General features: G+C 38.8%; 2 protein-coding genes across 3 annotated transcripts in view; one reads left to right on the top strand and one right to left on the bottom strand.

Annotated features, from left to right (window-relative positions):
• Positions 1 to 841: 841 nt before the first annotated feature.
• On the top strand, positions 842 to 11,911 carry LOC309501632 (KN motif and ankyrin repeat domain-containing protein 4-like). Its single transcript, XM_082173781.1, has 10 exons — positions 842 to 1,000; positions 4,349 to 4,425; positions 4,541 to 6,067; positions 6,331 to 6,412; positions 6,514 to 6,846; positions 6,950 to 7,034; positions 8,025 to 8,244; positions 9,664 to 9,806; positions 9,948 to 10,148; positions 11,535 to 11,911. Exons 2-10 carry the CDS (start codon positions 4,398 to 4,400, stop codon positions 11,643 to 11,645), a joined length of 2,730 nt encoding a protein of 909 aa, XP_082029907.1. The 5' UTR covers positions 842 to 1,000; positions 4,349 to 4,397; the 3' UTR covers positions 11,646 to 11,911.
• A 1,315-nt stretch (positions 11,912 to 13,226) lies between these two features.
• The window catches only part of LOC309501629 (low-density lipoprotein receptor-related protein 8-like), an 86,608-nt gene continuing 78,386 nt past the window's right edge, over positions 13,227 to 21,448 (bottom strand). Inside the window, exons 17-18 of one of the 2 annotated variants that reach the window (XM_082173777.1) lie at positions 21,139 to 21,207; positions 13,227 to 19,225 (exon numbers count right to left, since the gene is read on the bottom strand). In XM_082173777.1, the coding sequence (XP_082029903.1) occupies positions 18,894 to 19,225; positions 21,139 to 21,207 (401 nt within the window). In that variant the 3' untranslated portion in view covers positions 13,227 to 18,893. Of the gene's footprint in view, positions 19,226 to 20,172; positions 20,721 to 21,138; positions 21,208 to 21,448 lie in introns of those variants that run through there. The other variant, XM_082173778.1, reaches the window with a different exon arrangement.

Raw genomic sequence — 21,448 nt, 5'->3', positions numbered from 1 at the left:
TATACTTAAGTCCTACATAACTGGGTCAAAATCCACTAATGCATGTAATATATCTTTAAATTATAATATATTTTATTTAATTGTAACTAACAAGCAATCAAGTGTCTGAAAACATTACATTCAGTTTGCACAAGTATATTCGTTTAAAGTATGTTGTTTCTATAATAAGTACTCTTTTTATAAGTAGGCTATGCTATACTTCACATGGGAAACTAAAAGGGAAAAAAAGGACATTCCTTTTCAGCTTTTTAATCAGTTGTAAAAGTAGTCAGCCTTGTTTTCTGATCAATAAGCACCGCCTGGTTGATGCTGATGTTGAAAATCTACAATAATACTATTAAAAAGAAGACCAGAGGAGAAAGGAGATACATAAAGAATGAATGGCATGTCCTGAGGGAGCCTCAAACACTCTGTGCCCTGTACTCATAAAAAAGCCCTGAACTATTTTCATGATTATAATGGATGGTGAGCACTAAGTTACAGTGGATTGAATTACACTTAAAGTGTGTGGGTGGGCGTGTGTGTGTGTGCTCTGAGATTCTGACAGGTTACTTTGGGGTCCTCTTTCACCCAGTTTCATGTGGGAATAGTTTTGTGAGTGCCCCAGTCCTCTTCAAGTAATCTCGGGCCCCCTGCCATCACATGAATCCTGTTTTGAGAAACATCCCTCAGTTGCAGTTATGCACAAAGCCCCGCCCACCTCTCAGTTGTTAATCCCGCCCTCTTTCTTTCATTGGAGGAATTATGTAGATTGCCTCCCACCCACTCGCTCTGATTGGAGAGGGCGGAGCCATGAAAGGCCCGAGTGCCTACATCCCACCTCCTGTTCCACACACAATAACACTGCTTATGTTTTGCAAGAATTTTACATTGGCATTGCTTGAATGTCTTTGGTCTGCCTTCCCCTCTGAAGCCTCTCAGATGAAGGAGAAAAGTGAAGAGGTGAACAGGCTACACTTCAGCACGGAGAAGACACAATGCCAAACCTGTGATATTTAAGGTAAGATACAGCCCTAAAATACAGATTTAATTATGTCTCAATGTATAAATAAAGAACTCAGAGAAGTAAAGTCGGACACACTTTAGATTAGGGTCCAATTCTTACTATTAACTATTACTTGTGCCTCAATTAACTCTTAGTCACTGGTTATTAATAGTTAGTAAGGAAGTTGTTAAGTTTAAGTATTGGGTAGGATTAAGAGATACGATCATGCAGAATAAGGCATTAATATTTGCTTGATAAGTATTAATAAACAGCCAATATCTATACATGCCAATAAGCAAAGTTAATAATAAGAATTGGACCCTAAACTAAAGTGTTACCGTAGAGTCAAAGAGTTTGAGCAAAAGTTTATTTCATTTAACTCTGGATGTCCACTAATTTACTTTTCTTTTTCTTTTTTTTTACTCTATTAGAATATTGCAAAAAAGAAAGAAAAAGTTTTTAGTGTAATTCGGGTGTGTCGTTTTGACTTCACAAGATAGCCTACATGTAATCTGTTCATTTTGCACAAACAAATTCTCAGGAAGTCCAAATCTCAAATCTGATGAAGTGATTGTTTCGCTAAAACAATAGAGAGACGTCCTGGATTGCTTAGTTTGTGTGACAAGAGGTCTCAGAAAGTGACTTGAAAAGACTATTTTTGAATTTTTCTCAGACGCTTCGTGCTGAATGTTTCACGTGTGTTTGATTATACAGTGAGTCTGAATTTACTTTGCTGCACACACGTCTTCTCGTGTAACTGGTGTGCGTGTGCATATTGCTGTTGGCAAAGAGCCAAGATTGTCGACATGGTCCAAATACTGTGGACAAAATCGGGAATAAAGATGGAACAGACAGACAGACAGACAGACAGACAGACAGATAGATAGATAGATAGATAGATAGATAGATAGATAGATAGATAGATAGATAGATAGATAGATAGATAGATAGATAGATAGATAGAGTGTGTCTTTTCTCACAGTAGTCATTCTCCAGTAGCAGAGACTCTTCAACATAAAGTGAAAGGGTGATGGGGGTCAGAGAGCAGGAGAACCGATCTCTGGCTTCAGTCCTCCAGCCAACTCCAAACAGAGGAGAAAGAATGAGGATCTGAGCCAAGGAAACCACACCACTTACAGGGCCAAACAGGAAGAGTGAAACGTCTGTCTATTGTGTGTGTTATAAATGTGAGTGAGTGAGAAAGTGTGCAGGACCAGCAGTCTGTTTTATGTAAAAGTGAATCAGGCCCACTTGAGTTGTTAAAGGAGCATGTCAAAACACAGCTAGCATAACATTTGCTATTCAGAGAAGAAACAGAGAACAGGTAGTGTCATCTGACACCTTTTTAGTGAGAAGAGAAAAGCCACACAGTCATTTATAATTTATGGATTGTGCAGCAAAGTTTCCCTGTTTATGAAGTAAAAACTTCAAGTTTTAGCCGACTAGTTTGAAACTCTTTGGAGGAAATGTTAAGTTTCCAGTTTGGTCTTCTTTTTTTTTTCCATCCTCCAAGCCTGACCTAAAACCTGAAATTGTCCATTCCTTTAAGAGGACACTGTGTTTCAAATTTTGTTCTTACAGCGGTAGCAGTTTTTAGTTTGTCATGAGTTTCAATCCAATTTGTGGTGTAAGAAAGAATGCTGTGGAGAGAAATGCATTTAATGAGAGGAGGGATATTTTTTTCCCTGTGTGCGGCAAAAAAGGAAAGTGAACAATAATCATTACTGTGAAATGGAGTGTGCTGTACTCAGTGAACACAGACTACATTGTGAAAGTGACCAAGTAAATCCCAAATCTATAACAGTAGCTGAATTAAGATTCTGCATGAAAGCTGGTTGTATGCTAGAAACAATTACCAGCACTCATAATGATTTAGTATTTATATTACAGTTTTTTGTAATAGTGGTGCAAATAAAATTTCAGGCCAGAAATATACTCTACACAAGTACTCAAGGGGGCATTAACATCAAATTCTGTGTCTTTACACATCCAGTGTCCAGTGATTTGTATGCAAATCTGAACAATACATTTGTGAGACTGAGAGTGAGACAGAAAAATATCATATGGTACAACATTTAAATAAGCATATCAAGTAGTAGAAAATGTGTAAGATGTAGTAGTTTAGTTGATATCACTCTTGTAAAAGCTCTGGTTGAGACGTAGCAATGTGGCTATTAGTTTTGCGATCACACTTTGCTCATTTAATTCATAAAGTTTACAATCATTCACTCCACACTCTCATTTTTGCATAGTGATTTTAGAGGTTTATGTATAATCTCATCCTATGCTATACTCCTAGCTAACCTGTTATCCAGCAAACATAAGGATTGAATGGGTCTGCTGAATATTTCTCCTTTTATTCTGTAGAATTTGTTTGTTTTGAAGATATGATCATGCCTTTCTGAATAAGGTATTCGGCATCGGGCACATCACTAGTAGAGGTGATGCTGGGGCCATGACACTGTATGTGTGTCTTAAGTAAATGTGCACATACTTGTTTATGTTAAAAATGTGTGTCCATTCTTGCTCATAGAGGCTGTCTGTAATGCAGAGTTGACCTCAAATACAACTATCTGGAAGTTTTTAGTGATACCGAAGACCTTGATTTACTGGTTCAGGTGTGTTTAATTAGGGCTAGAGATAAACTCTGCTGGAAGGTGGCCCTCCAGGAGCAGGATTGAACACCCCCGGCTTACTGGCTATTTATGGATTTTCAGGATACAGGAAACATTTGTCAGGAAACTTTCTATGAGTGTGTTTCAGGCAAGAATCCTGCAGCCCCATTTTCCTGTCAGCAGAAGACAGTCTCAGCAATGCATTTTTTTTTTTTTTTCTGACAGTGCCCATATACCTTGCTTGTTATATCAGTTCTTTCAGATCAGTTTGCCTTAGCGGGAACTGAGGTATCTCACAACCAAAAAAAGATTAGCCCATATTTCTGTGCTTGTCTGGCTTATCTCTATCGATAGAGTAGAATGGTGGGACAGACAGGTATGAAGGACGGACGGCTGCAATTTTTGATAAGATGTATTTCTTCAACACGTGTGAGCTATGCCAAGGAGTGCATCTGTGGTTGTCTGTGTGTATGTGAGCCAGTGGAAGTGTTTGGTCTCAGCTGTTTGTGTGTTTACTGCATAGCTCACATTGTTTAGGCTGTGGCTGCTTCTGTGGTGCCTTGAAAGTGCTGCGTGGTCAAAGAGAGAGATGAGGAGAGAGACAAACAAGAAAGAGACTGGCTCTGTAAATCTGCTGAATACTAATGCACAACCTACTCTCACCTCAACTTGTGTTCCCAACATTCAGAAGCGCTTGATTCTGTTAAATTAAACATCAAAAGTAACAGAAATGTATCTTTGTCCTCAGGGGGTAAGAGACACAAACCCAAAAGCCACATGAAGCTGAAGACAGACTTATGCTAAGAACAATGGATACCCAAAAAGGTATGAATCACCCAGTTTTTGTTAAGTCGTAACATTTCCAATGATCTGAATAAATTTGGAGCAATTTGGATACTGTGCATCACTTCTACAACACACCTTTGTGTTTTTCTTTTAGCGAATGGCATCTCTCCAAAAGAGAATGGGAGCCAAAGAAGACCACCTTCCTATTCTGTAGAGACGCCCTATGGATTCCATCTGGACCTGGACTTCCTTAAATATGTGGATGACATTGAGAAGGGCAACACCATTAGGAGGGTGCCAATGCAGCGAAGGCAAAGAGGGCGAAATAATGGTGCCCTGTCACGTAACTTAAGCCTTCCAGGTTATGGGTGCAGAACTCCAGAGTGGAGCTCCATCAGTACTTTATGGCCCAAAACCAAACTAGGAGACTCTCAACAACATTTTGAGTTTCGATCTAGTGACAGTGTGTCTGCTGGCTATGCCAGGAGGAGAGAGCCCATCTACAAGTCCTTCACATCTGCAGAGATGGATGCTGATATTCAGGCTTTTGATGAGCAGCCTTTAGGACATTATGTCAGGCCAAATCTCTTGAGAGCCTCCAGTTTACCCTTGACTGTTTTACTGAGAAAACACTCTGAGTCAACCGATGGTCCAACTAGCCCCAGCAGCCCCAAGGAATATCTAATGCGGGAAAATGGTTCCTCTGAAGATGTATTTCATACATCCGACAGCAGGATGGGTAGGGCAAATGGGACCCTCCAGCGGCTCACTGCAGCACTTGAACGAGTTGGGGAATTGGAAGAGGAGATCAGAGTCATTCCTGAGCTCAAAGCTCAGATATGTATTTTGCAGGAGGAGCGAGAGAGGCTTTTAGTCCAGTCACATTCCCAAAACAAAACCACTGGGCCACTGAATGTTCCTACTGCTTCTCTACACATAAATAACTGGGGCAGTCCCTCTTCTGCCAGAGAAAATCAAGACAAAGCAAGTGATGACTGGATGAATCGAGAATATGACCGGCTTGAGGAAAATGTCAAGGCTTCTTCTGAACAAGTTGATGCAGTTGCAATGCCTTCAACTAGAATTCTTCCAGAGATAGAAAGACATAAGACAGTCTCACGAGAAAAGGATCTCTTAGATAATGGAGACAAAACCAAGTCCCTCACTGAAACTCTCCAGAGGAAAGTTGTTTTGTTGGAACAGAAACTTCATGAACTGGAGGTAGAGCTGGATAAGACAAGAACTCTTCTGAAGCAGCAAGTAGAGGCGAGTCATTTCAAAGATGAGAAGATTAAGCAGTTGACTATACAGCCTGTAATTGGGCACACACTGGCCAGGGAGATTTCATCTGAGATCTTCTTAGCAAGTAAACACAATCTTGAACCTGTGGTAGAATTGCAGGAACCACTAATAAGTGAGCAAGAGATGCCAACAGAGGAGGGAATCCCCCCTCAAGTTCTGGATCAACCTCCAGTATCACATGCAGACATGGAGCACCATGTGAAAAGATTGCAAGAGCTCCTTCAGGAGCAGTGGGAATGCCTTTGCAAAGGCGACTCATCAGGACAAATGTCTTTCGATCATTTGCCGCCAAGGGTCTGCACCATTCAAGAGCAGTTAGCAACTTTAGTCACGCTTCTATCCCTCTATGTGTTTCCTTCTGGGGATGTTTCTCAACCAGGTATGACTCTACACTTAGTCGTACCTCTAAGGATATAACAGCTTGTCACTGGGGCATTGCTCTCAAAAGGTAATAATATGCAACCTTCAGGGGTTGAAGCTAAAAATGTTGATTTGTTGAGGGTACTGTCCTAGTGATACGCTGCTCTACATGCTCTTTTTTCTGACTGTGTATAGTACAAAAATATTCTTGCCAATATATGACGTTATTAAAAATGTATATAATGCATTTTTATCTTTTGTGGCCTTTCTGTGAATTTCAAGACTATAAAATGAAGGAAATTCTTCCAGTTGTGAAAGAGAACCCCAAGACAGAACATTTGTGTAAAGTCAGCACAAGAGAAAGGTAAATACATATCCCCACATTGTGCACTTTTTTTTACAGACTAATTCACTAAAACAGTAACTGCAGAAAACTAATGCTCTTTGACCTTCAACTTTCTGAAGTGGGAGTGTGGAGACAGAGGGAGTAAGTAATGCAATCAAACTACAAGAGCATACAGAAGTGGATTCTGACCTCAACAAGAATACGACACAGGAGGAAGGCAAACTATGGACCACATGGACAATGGACTCCAGTGTGCAGACACTTAAAAGTAAAAATTCAGAATTCAAACCTACAGAAGATGTCGTATATGTAGAGACCACAAAAGAAGACGATCTGCACAAGCAAATAAGTCAGGGAAGAGCTCTAGAGGATCAGATAGAGGAAGAGAGGAAGGATCCCGATTGTTTGAGAGTGGATTCGGATCAGAAATCCCTGGCAATTAAAACAAACAGGTGAGCGCAACTGAATTCATCTTTAGATATTACAACAATATCTTTCAGTAGCTTTCTTATACATTTTAAACACAAATGGAAAACAACTTGTTTTGTTTTCTAGGGAAGCTGTTAATAAAGATTTCATAGAGGCATGTTGTTTCCTTAAAGACCATATGGATAAAGTGTCAGAACCTGATGACGAAACGGTAATATTCAAACTAACTAGTTTATATTTAATATTCCCAACTTATTGACCTATTTTGGGCAGTGGTGTGTAATAACTTAAAGCTAGTAACTGAAAGTTTTCTGGTCCAATCCCTGCAGGGAATGAGACATGAACCATCAAACCCTTGGGTGTTTTCAGGCCTGTAGATCATTTCCTTTGATCCGAAACAGGGATTCAAATTGTTACAGTGTTGCAATTTCTTCTTGGTTCTGTTCTCTTTCACAAGGCAACATTTCTAAATGGACCAAAATTTGTTAATACAAGTCTTGTGCGAGTAAACTATCCTCTCATTAGTCAAAGTGCATCTTTGTGCACATCTGTGTGCATTCCGCTCATCATCCATCAGCTCCGTCGTTGTGCTGAACTGTTCCATTGAGCGATTAAAGCCCATCTCTTGAGACTCTAGCTAAACACCTTGTAAACGTTGTTATTTTTATACGTTTTGGACAGTTGTTTTAAAATATGTTAATCTGACCAAATTTCAATCAGGCATTTCACTTCGTCTTTGCTATAAGTTAACCCACAATTCATTTTGAGAGGCATTAGCAAAACAAACTATTGCTTTTCATTCATACTGTACATTGTGATTCTGTACATTCATTGGTATGTTGGGTGGGATTGCTTCCTCACCACAAGCCAACCGCTCCTGAGTTCGAGACCACCTTTGTTTAGGCGTTCTTTTTGGTGTGGGTCCGAGCGCGATTGCTTTGTTCATACATGCCTAAACGAACCGAACTAAGGAGGGAAATGTACCAGGTTCCGAAACAAACACTCCAAACGAGCCAGGTGTGAAAATGAATATTTACTTCCTTTGGTAACATTGACTCTGCCAAGACTGCCAGTTAAAGTTTTTCAATCCTCTCAGTCCTATATGCTTGAAAAGGATTCTGTTGTTTTGTTTGTTGCTATTGTTGTATCCCTCTTTTGAGTGCTAACTTCAGTTCTGGTCTTCTTCTTTGCTGATTTTCAGAGCAAGGCTCTCACTGTTGTGTTCCAGCAATGGTTTCATGTCTCTGCTGAAGAGGGGGCATGTCCCGATATTGTTGCTTTGTATCTCAGTGAGGTTAATTCACGAACACCTACAGTCCTTCAGTTCTTGGTCAACATGTTGGATGACAATGGGAACACTGCCCTGCATTATAGCGTGTCTAATTGTAACTTCAGCATCGTAAAAGTCCTTTTAGACACAGGTAAGTGGTAATATGTTCACTGTTTTTTTGTCTCCTTTTTTAACTACTTGGAAATCAATGTTTTAAAACAAGTATTTCATTGTGATGTAGAAAATTACATTATAGAATCACTTAAAGATAATGAAAGCAAAATATACTTCAGTGGGAAGGGTCACATTCACTGTTTTTACAGTGATCAGCAAAAATCTAAAAGCCAACTGAAAAATACTATTGCCATTTTGTAGAGGGAACTAGAATAATGCTAATTTCCGGATTGGCTTTACCATAGATATGTATACATAGATTCCTTATTTGTCACATTCGAGAGCAAGTTGACTGAACGTCTGCAACCATAGTTAGATACATGAATATCTATATATGAAATAGACTTCAGCAGATGATTTTGATAAACTACAATACAAGACGGAGGTATCAGCTAACACGGCATTAAAAAGTTACCAAAGCAAAAACATTCAAAAGTACCATAGTAAAAACTTGTAATATTGTGTTAATACATATAAAAACACAAACCAACACATTCTCACCTGTGAAAGGTTATCCCATTTCTTTGAGAGTTTCACAACCAGAAGCTGCGCAATGTTGTGGCATCATTGATTCTTACTGTGAGTAACGACACGCTGACCGTTCCAAGATGGCAGGCAAGCTGACGTGTCTGGAGCGGTCAAATGTGGCATCTATGTACACATATATGGGCTTAATTTCATCTTGGTCAATGGATTATAGTATGTGCTGTCTTTTTATGCTCTGCATATAGCAATATGCCAACGTCAAACTCAATAAATCAATTGTCGGTTTAGTCTCTTTAGTGCTTCTTGTAAGTAGTGCTGTATTTTTAGTGTGGTGCACATGTTCCGAATGAGTCACTTGTGGAGTCCCCTTTAATTGCCTTAGAAATGCGGTAGACAGGAAGGCAGCTCACTAGCGCTTAAAGCAGAGCTACTCTGTCCATACACAACTTTGTTTGAAAATTCACCTTGAGGTTGTCCACTTTCCAGCTTTATTTTTTGGTTTCACTTTATTTTGATGGTGCTTTTAACATATTATGTTGACTAGCCTATAAGTACCATAGCACCTACAACTCTCATTAGAGTGTCAGTAGAGTATTAGTAGACTGGGTTAGAATAAGTTTACATGTAGTTGCAAAGCTACTTATTGTCAGTAGAATGTCTGTTGGAGGAGCATCACAATAAAGTGTTAACAGATGTTAAGCAGACAGTCTACTAATACTCTAATTAGTTGACATGTAGTTGCAAAGGTACTTATAATCAACAGAATGTGTTAAAATAAAGTTTTAGTAATGCAAATTGAAGAAGGGTTCAATTTAAACTTTACAGTATAGTACAAAAAGTGTCAATATTTATAAAGAGTATAAACCCTAACCTAATCTAATAGACACTTACTGTGATTGCTTAAACTTAGGTGTATGTGAAGTGGACCTGAGAAACAAGTCTGGCTACACCGCTATCATGCTGGCCTCCTTGACAGCCGTAGAAACACCAGGAGACATGAAAGTGGTCCAGCAGCTGATGGAGCTTGGTGACGTCAACGCCTGTGTTGGCCAGGTGATGGTGTTGCCAGCCAGATGGCACAGTGTGCACTTTATATCAAATGATTTGTTGGAAATGTTTGCATAAGATTTGGCATTTTCTGTAATGTTTCAAAAGATGGATGTGTTTGCTTCTGTTCTAAATAAATGTCTTTAGGTCGGACAAACAGCCCTCCACTTGGCAGTAAGACACGGACGTGTCCCGATGGTGCGTCTCCTGCTAGAACAGGGAGCGGATCCTAATGCCCAGGATCACGCAGGAACCACTCCACTGATCAGCGCCTGTGATCGGGGAAACGTCAACATTGTGCGCGTTTTGGTGGAGGAAGCAAACTGCAATGTCAATTTAAAAGACAAGGTAATTTGTCTTGCACGCTAGCTAGCCCAAACTTTAACAGAAAATAAAAACACCAAACTAGACGTTCATCTAACAGTTGTCTTGAGAAGGAATTGTTAATTCATAGTCATAATATCTTTCTTGTCATATGCAGGCATACAAGGGAATGCTTATATTATTGCTATAATAATTCTTTCATGCAAATGAATAGCTTTATACAATTGTTTAATTTACGGCTAGAAAAAGTTTTTCTCTTCTGAATGATATTTATTAGGCACAGTAGGTGCTTATTCCATTTTTAATGTCAGGCTTTATATATTTGTCATATTTACACATACATTAGATCTTTACATTGTCAAATTACTTTTGAAGTCATTTTAGAATGCACATTTTAATGTTGCTTCCCCCATTTACCTGCACATGAATGCATATTAATATTTTGTAATATACAGAAGTGAGCAAATTTTTCATCAAAAATGAGTTTATGCACTGTAACAAAAATACAAGCTGCACTTTATTGCTTTTAAACCCTCCATGATGGCTTGACTTCCCATGTAAGGGCATTACAAACACGATTCAGTCAATATGATTGGCTGTGGAATCATCATCTGAGGCACAGGGCTGTCCCTAAATTTCATAAAAATGCTGCTTTTGTCTGTCTTTAATATTTTGGTGAAAAAGAAAACAATGAAACTTTGTAGAGTATGTTCAGTGTGGGTTGGCAGAGCCGTTTCTGCCAGGCAGCTGAACTGTAAAAAACTGCGCCACCTACTGGACACAAACCTGACTCTGAACTCCAGAAACGGTCATTTCATTTTAACATGATGTCAGCCTCACTCTTCAAAACAGCAACAGAAAGTATATGTGAAAGACATCTCAGGAATAAGGTGTTGGTCTAATCACTTTCTGTGTTAGCTCGCCTCTATATCAGAGAATGAGAAAGAAAAAGAAAGTGAGATAATGTGAATGCATGATTAAATGAAATCTGTAAAGTCCACAGCTGAAACTAGCATGCTAGTCAAGTCGCATCTGTGTCACATCAACACAACTGAAGATCTGCTCTGAGAACTAATAAATCCTCTAAAACAGAGCAGGTGCTGTAAAGACTTCCTGAGATTTTTCAAGCAGAAGTTTCCTGTATAATGTCCACCTGTTCAATTCGCCCATATGACATTCAGGGAATGATGAATAATTACCACACACACACACACACACACACGTAAAGGGGGGGAAATGATTTCAACCGCATTTACCACTGATGTCAATTGGTAACATCAGTAGCAAATGTGGTTCAAATCATTTTTTGATAAAGACTAAATACATAACGATATCCACATGCTGTTTAGATTTGAGTAAATCTCATGCATTGTCATCTATCATATTCATACATCTGTGTTTTGTCTCTAGGCTGGTCGCAGTGCGTTATCTCTGGCAACACAAGCCTCTCATACAGAGATAGCAGACCTTCTGAAAGCCCGCACAGAAACCAAGAGCTCAGACAAATGCAAGGTGTCTTAACGTGGATCTCGCAGTCATTTAAACATTCATGTACAGCTACTGCTAAAAAAAATCAATAAAATGTCAATATTATAATTTATAACATTAATAGTAGTTTGCTAATGTAAAGCTTGTCAATGTAAATATAACAGTCTCAAAACTGACAGTAAAATCTAAAGACATGTATACCACTCTGATCAGGAAAATGTTTTGTAATTAACCCAGTTTCATTTTTAGTCATTATATGTCAATGAAATAAACTATTCAATAAAACATGTCAAATCCTTTGGGTGGTTGACTGTGTATTTAAGACGAACACAATTGAATGCGATCCTTCTGGCATTTTTAAGTAACATAGTTTGCTTATCTAGAGGACTCAGTACGGTAAATCATCTTGACCATGTACATCTAGATATGAATAAAGTCACTGTGGAAAAGGTAAGCATACAGTACAAGTGGGTAAATGCTGTTAATATACAACACAGCATTATATTTTGAGCTACAGTGGTATTGTTAAAAAGCAAACCCTTTTCACTGTAGCGACACAATTCCTGAGGCAGTCCAACAAGATATAGTGTCCTAGAATGGAAGACTAAACACCATATGTCTTGTTTGAGAAAGAACAGAATCTTAAATTAAGCATAAAAATGAAGGATTGCGATAATGTTGCTGGCAGTTTTTTGCAACTCCAAACGTCATTCTCCCTACAATTTTTTTCCAACATTTGACGTTCGTATTGCATAACCAGCAACATATGTTTGGCTTTTCGGTAGCTCACCTGGTAGACAGCATTGCCCTTATAATACGGAGCATCCGGTATGGGTCCTGTGAAACACAAGTCACGATAAAAGAGCTTAAAGACTTGCATCAGTCAGTGTTGCTTCAGTGTTTTAAGCTGACGTTTGCTTTTGTTACCACTCTTGGTTCAGGGCCGTGTTTAGAGTGTGTGCTACGCTTTTTTCAAACGTGATAGAGCATTAACCTTTAGCACCTCTTAGGCCGCAATTACATAAGTGACCCAATTCTATGTTTTTCCTCCCATGTGGCACAGGTCGGATATAACCCACAAACGAAGCTGTAAAAAAGCACATGGATTACGATATTCTCAGATTGGTTTCAGTCCTCATTCACATGTGGAAATAAGTCTAATGTGAATCGGATTTTGCATTTACGTCTGCCATGTAATCGGACAGATCGGATATTCCCCTGCAAATGCGAGTCCGTCATTGTCAAAAGTGAAGGTGGCGAATGACGTCAACTCAAGTGGACACCAACAGTGATCACATGACTCTTAGTAATGGTGCAATGGAGGACTAAGGCTAAACTCAATATTTTGCTGACCTTTAAAGCTTGTATTATAATTTTTTCTGCTTCCATAGCAAATCGTGCCATTTTAACTTCCTTTTCGGCCCAAGTTTTTCCTCGTCAATATTGGGTTGTTTCGCCAAGTGCCTAGCAAAGCCACTTGAAGGCAAGCATGCAACCTTCGCTGAAAAAAGGCAACGTTTGCTAACGCTTTGGTATGCAGAAAAGGAGACAAGAGGTTTTTTTTTTATTAATGGATGTCAATGGAGGAGAGGCTTCACTACACTGAATAAACGTCTTTTGTGGGAAAACAGCTTATCATTTAAAGGGGTGGTATAATGCCCCTTTTCACAAGATGTAAAATAAGTCTCTGATGTCCCCAGAGTGTGTATGTGAAGTTTTAGCACAAAATACCTCACAGATTATTTTTTACAGCATGTTAAAATTGTCCCTTTTTGAGGGTGAGCAAAAACGTGTCGTTTTGTGTGTCCCTTTAAATGCAAATGAGCTGCTGCTCCCTGCACAGAGGGCGGAGCTTCGCTCTGATTACCTCACGCAGACAAGCGCTGAAATGTCAGAAACTGTTCTGCCTTTTATGTTTCAACTGGAGTCGAACAATGATGGAGAGACTCAAGACGAAGTGACAACATGTAATGTGATTGGTCATCAAGACACACGTGATGCAAGTTAGCCGTTACGCTTTTTCCAATGGTAGAGCCACAGACCCTCATATCTGCCAATAATAAGACCATCTCTGTGTATAGTGTAAATGCAGATATCGGATATGGGACACTTTTAAAAGATGTCAGCTAGGTCGTCAAAAAAATTAGATATAGTCAACCAATCGGAATCGGGCATCAAGACCTGCAGTGTAAATGCGGCCTTATTGAACATTTCATTTACGAACTGCCGCAATACACACAACCAACATAATGCAACATCAGATTCACATTCATCAGTTGAAAAGTGAACACGTTTATAGCACCACTTACTGGACATTTCACTTTGAAAAAGTCGCGATAATTAGGCTATATGGGCTCAATCGTTAATTACCGATCAGAATATGTGATCTGCATTAAAACACTACCTTTGGGTAGCTATTTATCATTTCTTACTATGAAAAGATAAAAAAATTCAATGAAACTCCAAATGGCAGCAGATTTTTTATTTATTAATTTTTATACCAATTTATAGAGACATATAAAGAGAAACATTTGAAATACAATGAGAACATTATGCCACAATAAAGTTTATGCAGTGGGAGATCAGACAGAATCAAATCAGCGTTCATAAAAATCACAAAACAAGGCACCAAATAAAAGAAAGAAAAAAAGATTGAATTTTGTGTTTGCAAAATATAGTGCAATAACAATGTCGTTTAATAAAACTACTTAATTAAAATGTTCTACATTAAAGAACATTTAAAAATGGAAAAATAAAGAAAATTCAAAGAAAAGTAAAAAAATATTAACAGCAAAAATGAATAATACCAACAGCACAGAAACACTTTGGCAGAATATAATATTTTACCATCAGAAAACAATGATCATATATTCCAAATAAATTAGTTCATAGGCAATACTGTTATCTAAAATCTTATATACATTTTTACAAAGGTGTATCAAAAGTATTTGTATGAAAACATATTTACACTTCTCATTTCATAATCACATTACACACAGATTTAACTTCCACACCACAAAAACATGCACTCTGAATTTACATATTAATATCCACACACACACACACACACACACACACACACACCCGCACGCACGCACCCCCCACACACATACATGATATTTAATGCTCCTCTCTTATGAGGGAGTCTTCATTTGAAATCCTAGAGCGATGCTCTTTCATATTAATGAGGTAACATCTGAATGCAGAATCTGTGAATGAACAGCTGATCTTACTTCACACACTAATGAGAAAAAAAAAAATCTGTTCTTTTGTCTATTCAAAGTATACAACACTCAAGACACCTTCATAATATAAAGTATAAAGGGGGAAAAAAAGCCTCAGTGAGTGAATCTCACGAAACCTGACAAGAACATGTCCAAGTCATATTTCACCACAAAATCAAAAGAAAGAAATAACAAAATTAGATTTTAAATAAAGAGAACCAGGGACTATTAAGATTTGTTGCATTGACAAATTAACACATTTGCCCCTGGTAATTCTCATTCTCATGACAATCTACTTATTACTGTATGAAATCAATGAAAATTGTGTGTATTTTGTGTAATTTATGTATCATGATAGTATTTGTTCGAGGTAAGTATGATATTTAAAAAGAAATTAAGACATAACATTTCTGTGTCAAATAAATCAACGAATCCTTAAAAAAACATTTATCACAATTTCCCACTGTTTTCAACACTGATAATAATCAGAAATGTTTTTTTGAGCAGCAAATCATCATAGAGTGATTTCTGAAGGATCATGTGACTGGAGTAATGATGCTGAAAATTCAGCTTTGCATCACAGGAATAAATTACATTTTAAAATATATCCAAATAGAAAACAGTTATTTGAAATTGTAATAATATTGTCAGATTTATCAGAGAGCAATCTTTCAAAAATATAAAAAATCTATATGCAAATGATCTTTCTTTTCATTTAGGGTGAAACGTGACCTAGACAACAATACTAGAACACAATCCGATTCATTTCATCTACTATTTCAACAGTTATTGACAATGTAGCCCTCTAAGAAATCTCTCTTTCCAAAGCCACTCTTTATGCATCACATCCTGCTTCAACCCGCTGTACATAATGTCACTGCAAGGCAATCAAGATGCATTTGATGTTTTCAAAATTTTTCTCGACAGTGGATGCATTGTATCTCCGATGCCAATTGATAAACTGTAATCCGATCCCTCTCTCTACCATCTCCCTGAGACAAAACGAAACATTCCCACAGCACACGACAGAAGAACGCAGAGGAACCCCTGTGTCAAAAACAACCGCACGAATCAATGTCCAGCATTTGGAATGTATGGCCTTTCAGAGCGTCATTAAAGGTCGCCACGTCTCTTACAGTGAGGCATGAGCGCTGGATCTGCTGAGCAGGCTGTCTGCACATATGCCAGTCTGAGATACTTTTTCTCCAACGTTAACGTGATTCTAATGTGTTTAGACGTTAACATAGTGCTTACGTAACCTTTAGCTCAGCGCCTGTAGCTTTGCTAGACCCTCGGGGGGACTATCAGCTTATGTTCTCCCCGTTTCTCCACTCAGGAGATAAACAACAACATGAAAGTGAATGCAAGTGGGCGGCACGGCAAACCTGTTCCGCATGCGACAACCCCAATAACAGAAACAGACGTGTGAAACTGTGACATTTCAGAAATTACAGCTCGTGTACGTGTAGCAAAACGCCGTTCGGTGTGAACCACATGAGACCTCGCTGCGTAGCGCACTCGCTCTGACCCTCACAGCATCTATTCCGACTCTGTGTGATTACAATAGGGTTTGTTCCACTAACCAGCGTGCTCTGCCAGTTTCAGTGTCTTGCCAAGTTGTAGCTGCAGTGCGGTGGAGCCCCACGGGTCCGCAGCCTCAACACACACTCGCGTAATTGCAAGGACAATGGCTTTTCATTTGCATGCGAGTGAGTGATGAATAAAGAATGTCTCTGAATGAAAGAATGAAGCAAACACACCAAGAAAAAGTGGATAATATTGCTGAAACTGACAAAAAAAATTATCAAATTTTGTATTGATATCTTTCTTTGTTTATAGCTCATTTTTTAATAGTTCTTAGGTTCTAACTTGACCATCTTAAATGTATTTTGCCAAAGTTAATAATGAATATTTTATTATAAATTAGCATTAAAGTGCTCCTATTATGCTTTTTTGAATATTCCTTTTCATGCACTGTGTAATATTGCTGTTTGTAAATGTCAAAGGTCTGCAAAGTGTTAAAGATCAAAGTGGACGGAAAATAAAGTTATCGTCTCCTAGAAAAATGATCGATTGTGAACTGCTGAAACGAGTTGTCAGTATTTCCAGTCTCACTTGTTACAAACCTATGTAACAATCTAACAAATTTGCATAGTGCCAGTCTATGGTCTTCATTGGCTGCCCGCAAATGACGTCTACTTTGACCCGCCCACAAACACTGTAGTTGTAGCTGACTGTAGTCTGGAAGAGTTTGGTTAGTGTTGTCTACATGTCAAGAAGACGCTGTTTTCAGCGCTGTGAATACACTTCAAATGCACTGCATGCACTTCAAAAGGATTCGCGGCTGGAATTGATATGAAAAACCTACGCTATTGTTTGTATCTCTGTTTATCAAACAGAGGACGCCTCCAGAGCTGAAATTCAGTTATGGTAATAGGCGTTTCGTTTCCGACATGCGCTGTAAGCGATAGACCAATCACAACAGCCAGTGCTGTCTGACCAATCAGAGCAGAATAGACCAATCACAACAGACTGGGCCATCTGACCAATCAGAGCAGAGTAGACCAATCACAACAGACTGGGCCATCTGACCAATCAGAGCAGAGTAGACCAATGACAACAGCCTGGGCCATCTGACCAATCAGAGCAGAATAGACCAATCACAACAGACTGGGCCGTCTGACCAATCAGAGTAGAGTAGACCAATGACAACAGACTGGGCCATCTGACCAATCAGAGCAGAGTAGACCAATGACAACAGACTGGGTCGTCTGACCAACCAGAGCAGAGTAAGCTCTCAGTAAGGAGGAGTTTAAAGAGACTGACTCTTCGAAATAACCGATTTCAGACTCTTTGAGAAATTAGGTAATGGTTTTTTGACCTTGGATGGTGTAAACCTATTGTAGGAGACCTCCAAAACTAATTTATGAATCTTTAAAATAGCATAATAGGGGCACTTTAAATTCAACATGAAACAACATTTGCAGCCCATTTTACTTTCATAATATGACGTATTTGTAAATGAAATTTGAGTATTTCATGTGGAATAAAGGGCAGGTCTTGATTTTATCCATTGGGAATTGATTGGATCATGAAGAGTGGTCTCCATATGACAGGTGGTTGGTTGAAGGGGGGGTCAATCAAAAACAAAAGTTGGTTCAAAATAATTTTTTCTTTGGAATAATATGCAGAGATGAGTCGTGCGTGGTACGACCAAACACATAGGAAAGATAAGTCCATGTTCATTTTATGTTAACTTTAAACTATGAGGCTACTGGTCAATTACTGTTAAAATAAAACTTGTATGCGATACAGGTAAATGATTTTTAGAAATGTTGTACATTTTTTAAACAGTTCATGAATGGTTTATAATTTTTTTTCAATATTAAACATTACTATAATTATAAGAGATGACACAAATTGCTTGTTTGCATTTTCCAGTGGCATTGCTTGTCACCATCAACGGTCTACATCTGGAAATGTTACTTTTGTAATCGCATCAGATTTTTTTTATTAAGCCTATAAAAAGTACTTTATGATTATTTAAAATATTTCATTTAATTGTAATAAATGGATTCATTCATTTTTAATTATTTGGTTAATTCATTATGCCTAAATCAAACAAAGCAATAAGAGATTAGAATTAGAAATTAGGATCCCTTTTTTTCTCTCTCTACAGCTTTAGCTAAAGTGCTGGACATTGATAGTCTCTAATAGACTAGTTACAATATTTCAGTAGTAAATTTAATGCCAGTAACTGCGCTAGATTTCTCTAGGATTATAAGATAAATATAAATAATGGAGGTTTGAAAAGGCTTGGCCTGGTGGTTCCAACCAGCAATAAAATGACGATAAAATGGACCAGATGAATATGGGACTGAAATGATAACCCTTTCCTGTAGTCCAAGTATTTGCACTCCAGCATTCTGCAGCTCACTTTAAAACCTGGCCATGTTAAGAATGATTCAGCTCGATAAAATGCTATTCCTGCATAGCTTGGCATCCACATGTCGGTCCTGCTCTCTGCGGTCACAGTATTTCTAATGTCGTCTCCTTTTCACTTAGTACTAGAGATGGTGGGTTGCTCTGTGTACCAGTGAGTGGAAGGGTCTGGTAAACCAGTCCCCAGAGGCAGAGTGATGAATGGCGGGCACGTCCCGGTGCCGACTGGCGTCATGCCGACCACGGGTCCAGGGTAAGGGTGGTGATGCCCAGCGAGCCCGTCAGTCCGACCGATATGAATCTCGTCCTCTTCCGTCTCTCCTGTGGTTTTGCGGTAGACTGGGTTGTCGAAGTTCATGCTTTTGGTGCTGTTCCTCCTCCAGTTGCGGTAAACGAGATAAACGCCGGTACACAGCACCCCGAAGACCACTGTGGCAACAATAGGAACTGCATGTGTTTGACATACAGCGTGAGGGGACATGTTAACACACAGTTGACTGGCGGTGGAATGACTGACAGGACAGCCAGAGAGACAAACAGAATATACTATAAGATAGATAGAGAGAGAGAGAGAGAGAGAGAGAGAGAGAGAGAGAGAGAGAGAGAGAGAGAGAGATAGACAGACAGGCAGGCAGACAGACAGATAGAGATAGACAGACAGATAGAGAGAGAGAGAGAGAGAGAGAGAGAGACAGGCAGGCAGACAGACAGATAGAGATAGACAGACAGATAGAGAGAGAGAGAGAGAGAGAGAGAGAGAGAGACAAATAGATAGATAGACAGACAGATAGACAATAAGACAGACAGATAGACAGACAGACAGATAGATAGGCAGATAGACAGACAGGCAGACAGACAGATATATAGGCAGATAGACAGACAGGCAGACAGACAGACAGACAGACAGACAGATACAGACAGATAGAGAGATAGATAGACAGATAGAGAGATAGACAGACAGACAGACAGACAGACAGACAGACAGACATATAGAGATAGACAGACAGACAGACAGATAGAGAGATAGACAGACAGACATATAGAGATACAGACAGCAAGAGAGATAGATAGACAGATAGAGAGATAGACAGACAGACAGACAGACATATAGAGAGATAGACAGACAGACAGACAGACAGACATATAGAGAGATAGACAGACAGACAGACAGACAGACATATAGAGAGACAGATAGAGAGATAGACAGACAGACAGATAGACAGACAGATAGAGAGATAGATAGACGGATAGACAGACAGATAGAGAGATAGACAGACATACAAATAGTTAGAACGATAGACAGACAGACAAATAGATAGATATATAGATAGACAGACAGACAGACAGACAGATAGATAGACAGACAGACAAATAGATAGATATATAGATATACTGTAGATAGACAGACAGACAGACAGACAGACAGACAGACAGACAGACAGACAGACAGACAGACAGATAGATAGATAGATAGATAGATAGATAGATAGATAGATAGATAGATAGATAGATAGATAGATAGATAGATAGATAGATAGATAGATAGATAGATAGATAGATAGATAGAATATGTAAAATTAAAGGAATAGTTCACACAAAAATAACAATTCTGGCATTTATTCAGCTTTATTTATTCAGCCTTATACGTCAATGCTCTGTTCATCACACAAAAGTGTTCATGAGTCAGAAGGATCTTTTTTATGGTGCTTTTGTCATTTTTTAAGACTGACAGCCTCTGTAGACTTTATGTGTGGAAAAGAGCAGCATCAACATTCTACCTAACATCACCTTTTGTGTTCCACAGAAGTCAGTCAGTCAAAACGGATCGAAACAGCAGGAAAGTAAATGATGACAGAATTGTTATTTATGGGTGAACAGTTTCTTTAAATTGCCTGGATTGAAACCAATGATAGCAAAAGAGAATGAGAATAGCAGAAGAAAACTAAAACAGAGGAGAGAGGGTTGATAGGGAATGAAGAACAGGCAAAACTCAAATATTTCATGTTCATCAGAAAAGCAAATTGACAACATTCTTATATGGCTCTTAGAAATGTAACCTAATAAAATCTTAACATCTGCTCCATCTGCAATGCAGCACACTTGATGTTAGTCAGATTTTTCACAATATTACCAAGGGAATTTCTTTCTGGGTTCACAAAGACAATAAAGTAGAATACATCTAAATTCATACAGACACCACACACACAATCATCTCCATACAGCTGAGTCTGCTGCCCTGGGCTCACTCACCTTGCAGTTAGAGCATCGGTGAGAAACACTGGTGTCATAATGTGCTCAAAATAGCACAGAGCAGGACCCTAGCGGCCCCTGGGAGCCAGAGAGGTTGAAGATGTACATACCTATGGGAATTACGACACCAAGCACTGCCACTGTCAGATTACGGCCAAGGAGAAACAACTCATTGCCAGCTAGAAGAAAATTAAAGAGAGGAGCATCAGTTACACATTTGTTTAACCTATTTATTTAAACAAGATGATGTAGCTGATTGACTCATTCACTAAGCCCACCCCAAAACAGAGTGACAAATTAGGGCACCTCTGACAGGCTTTCAGGCTTTTTCAGTATGCAAAAGAGGACAAAAAGTTTGGAGGGAGGATCAAAGTTTACAGTCGTTTACAGTAGTGAAGTCCTGGTCACATTATCATCTAA

The sequence above is a fragment of the Leuciscus leuciscus genome, assembly GCF_965113295.1.
Source record: "Leuciscus leuciscus genome assembly, chromosome: 6".
NCBI classification, from domain to species: domain Eukaryota; kingdom Metazoa; phylum Chordata; class Actinopteri; order Cypriniformes; family Leuciscidae; genus Leuciscus; species Leuciscus leuciscus.
This window is presented reverse-complemented; position numbering and strand designations above follow the sequence as displayed.

Bases quoted from the DNA above. Each gene is read 5' to 3' on its own strand.
- LOC309501632 (XM_082173781.1), top strand. From the start codon at position 4,398: ATGCTAAGAACAATGGATACCCAAAAAG. The intron at 6,413-6,513 runs GTAAATACATAT...AACTTTCTGAAG, and splicing joins AAAGTCAGCACAAGAGAAAG to TGGGAGTGTGGAGACAGAGG. The intron at 8,245-9,663 runs GTAAGTGGTAAT...GCTTAAACTTAG, and splicing joins AAAAGTCCTTTTAGACACAG to GTGTATGTGAAGTGGACCTG.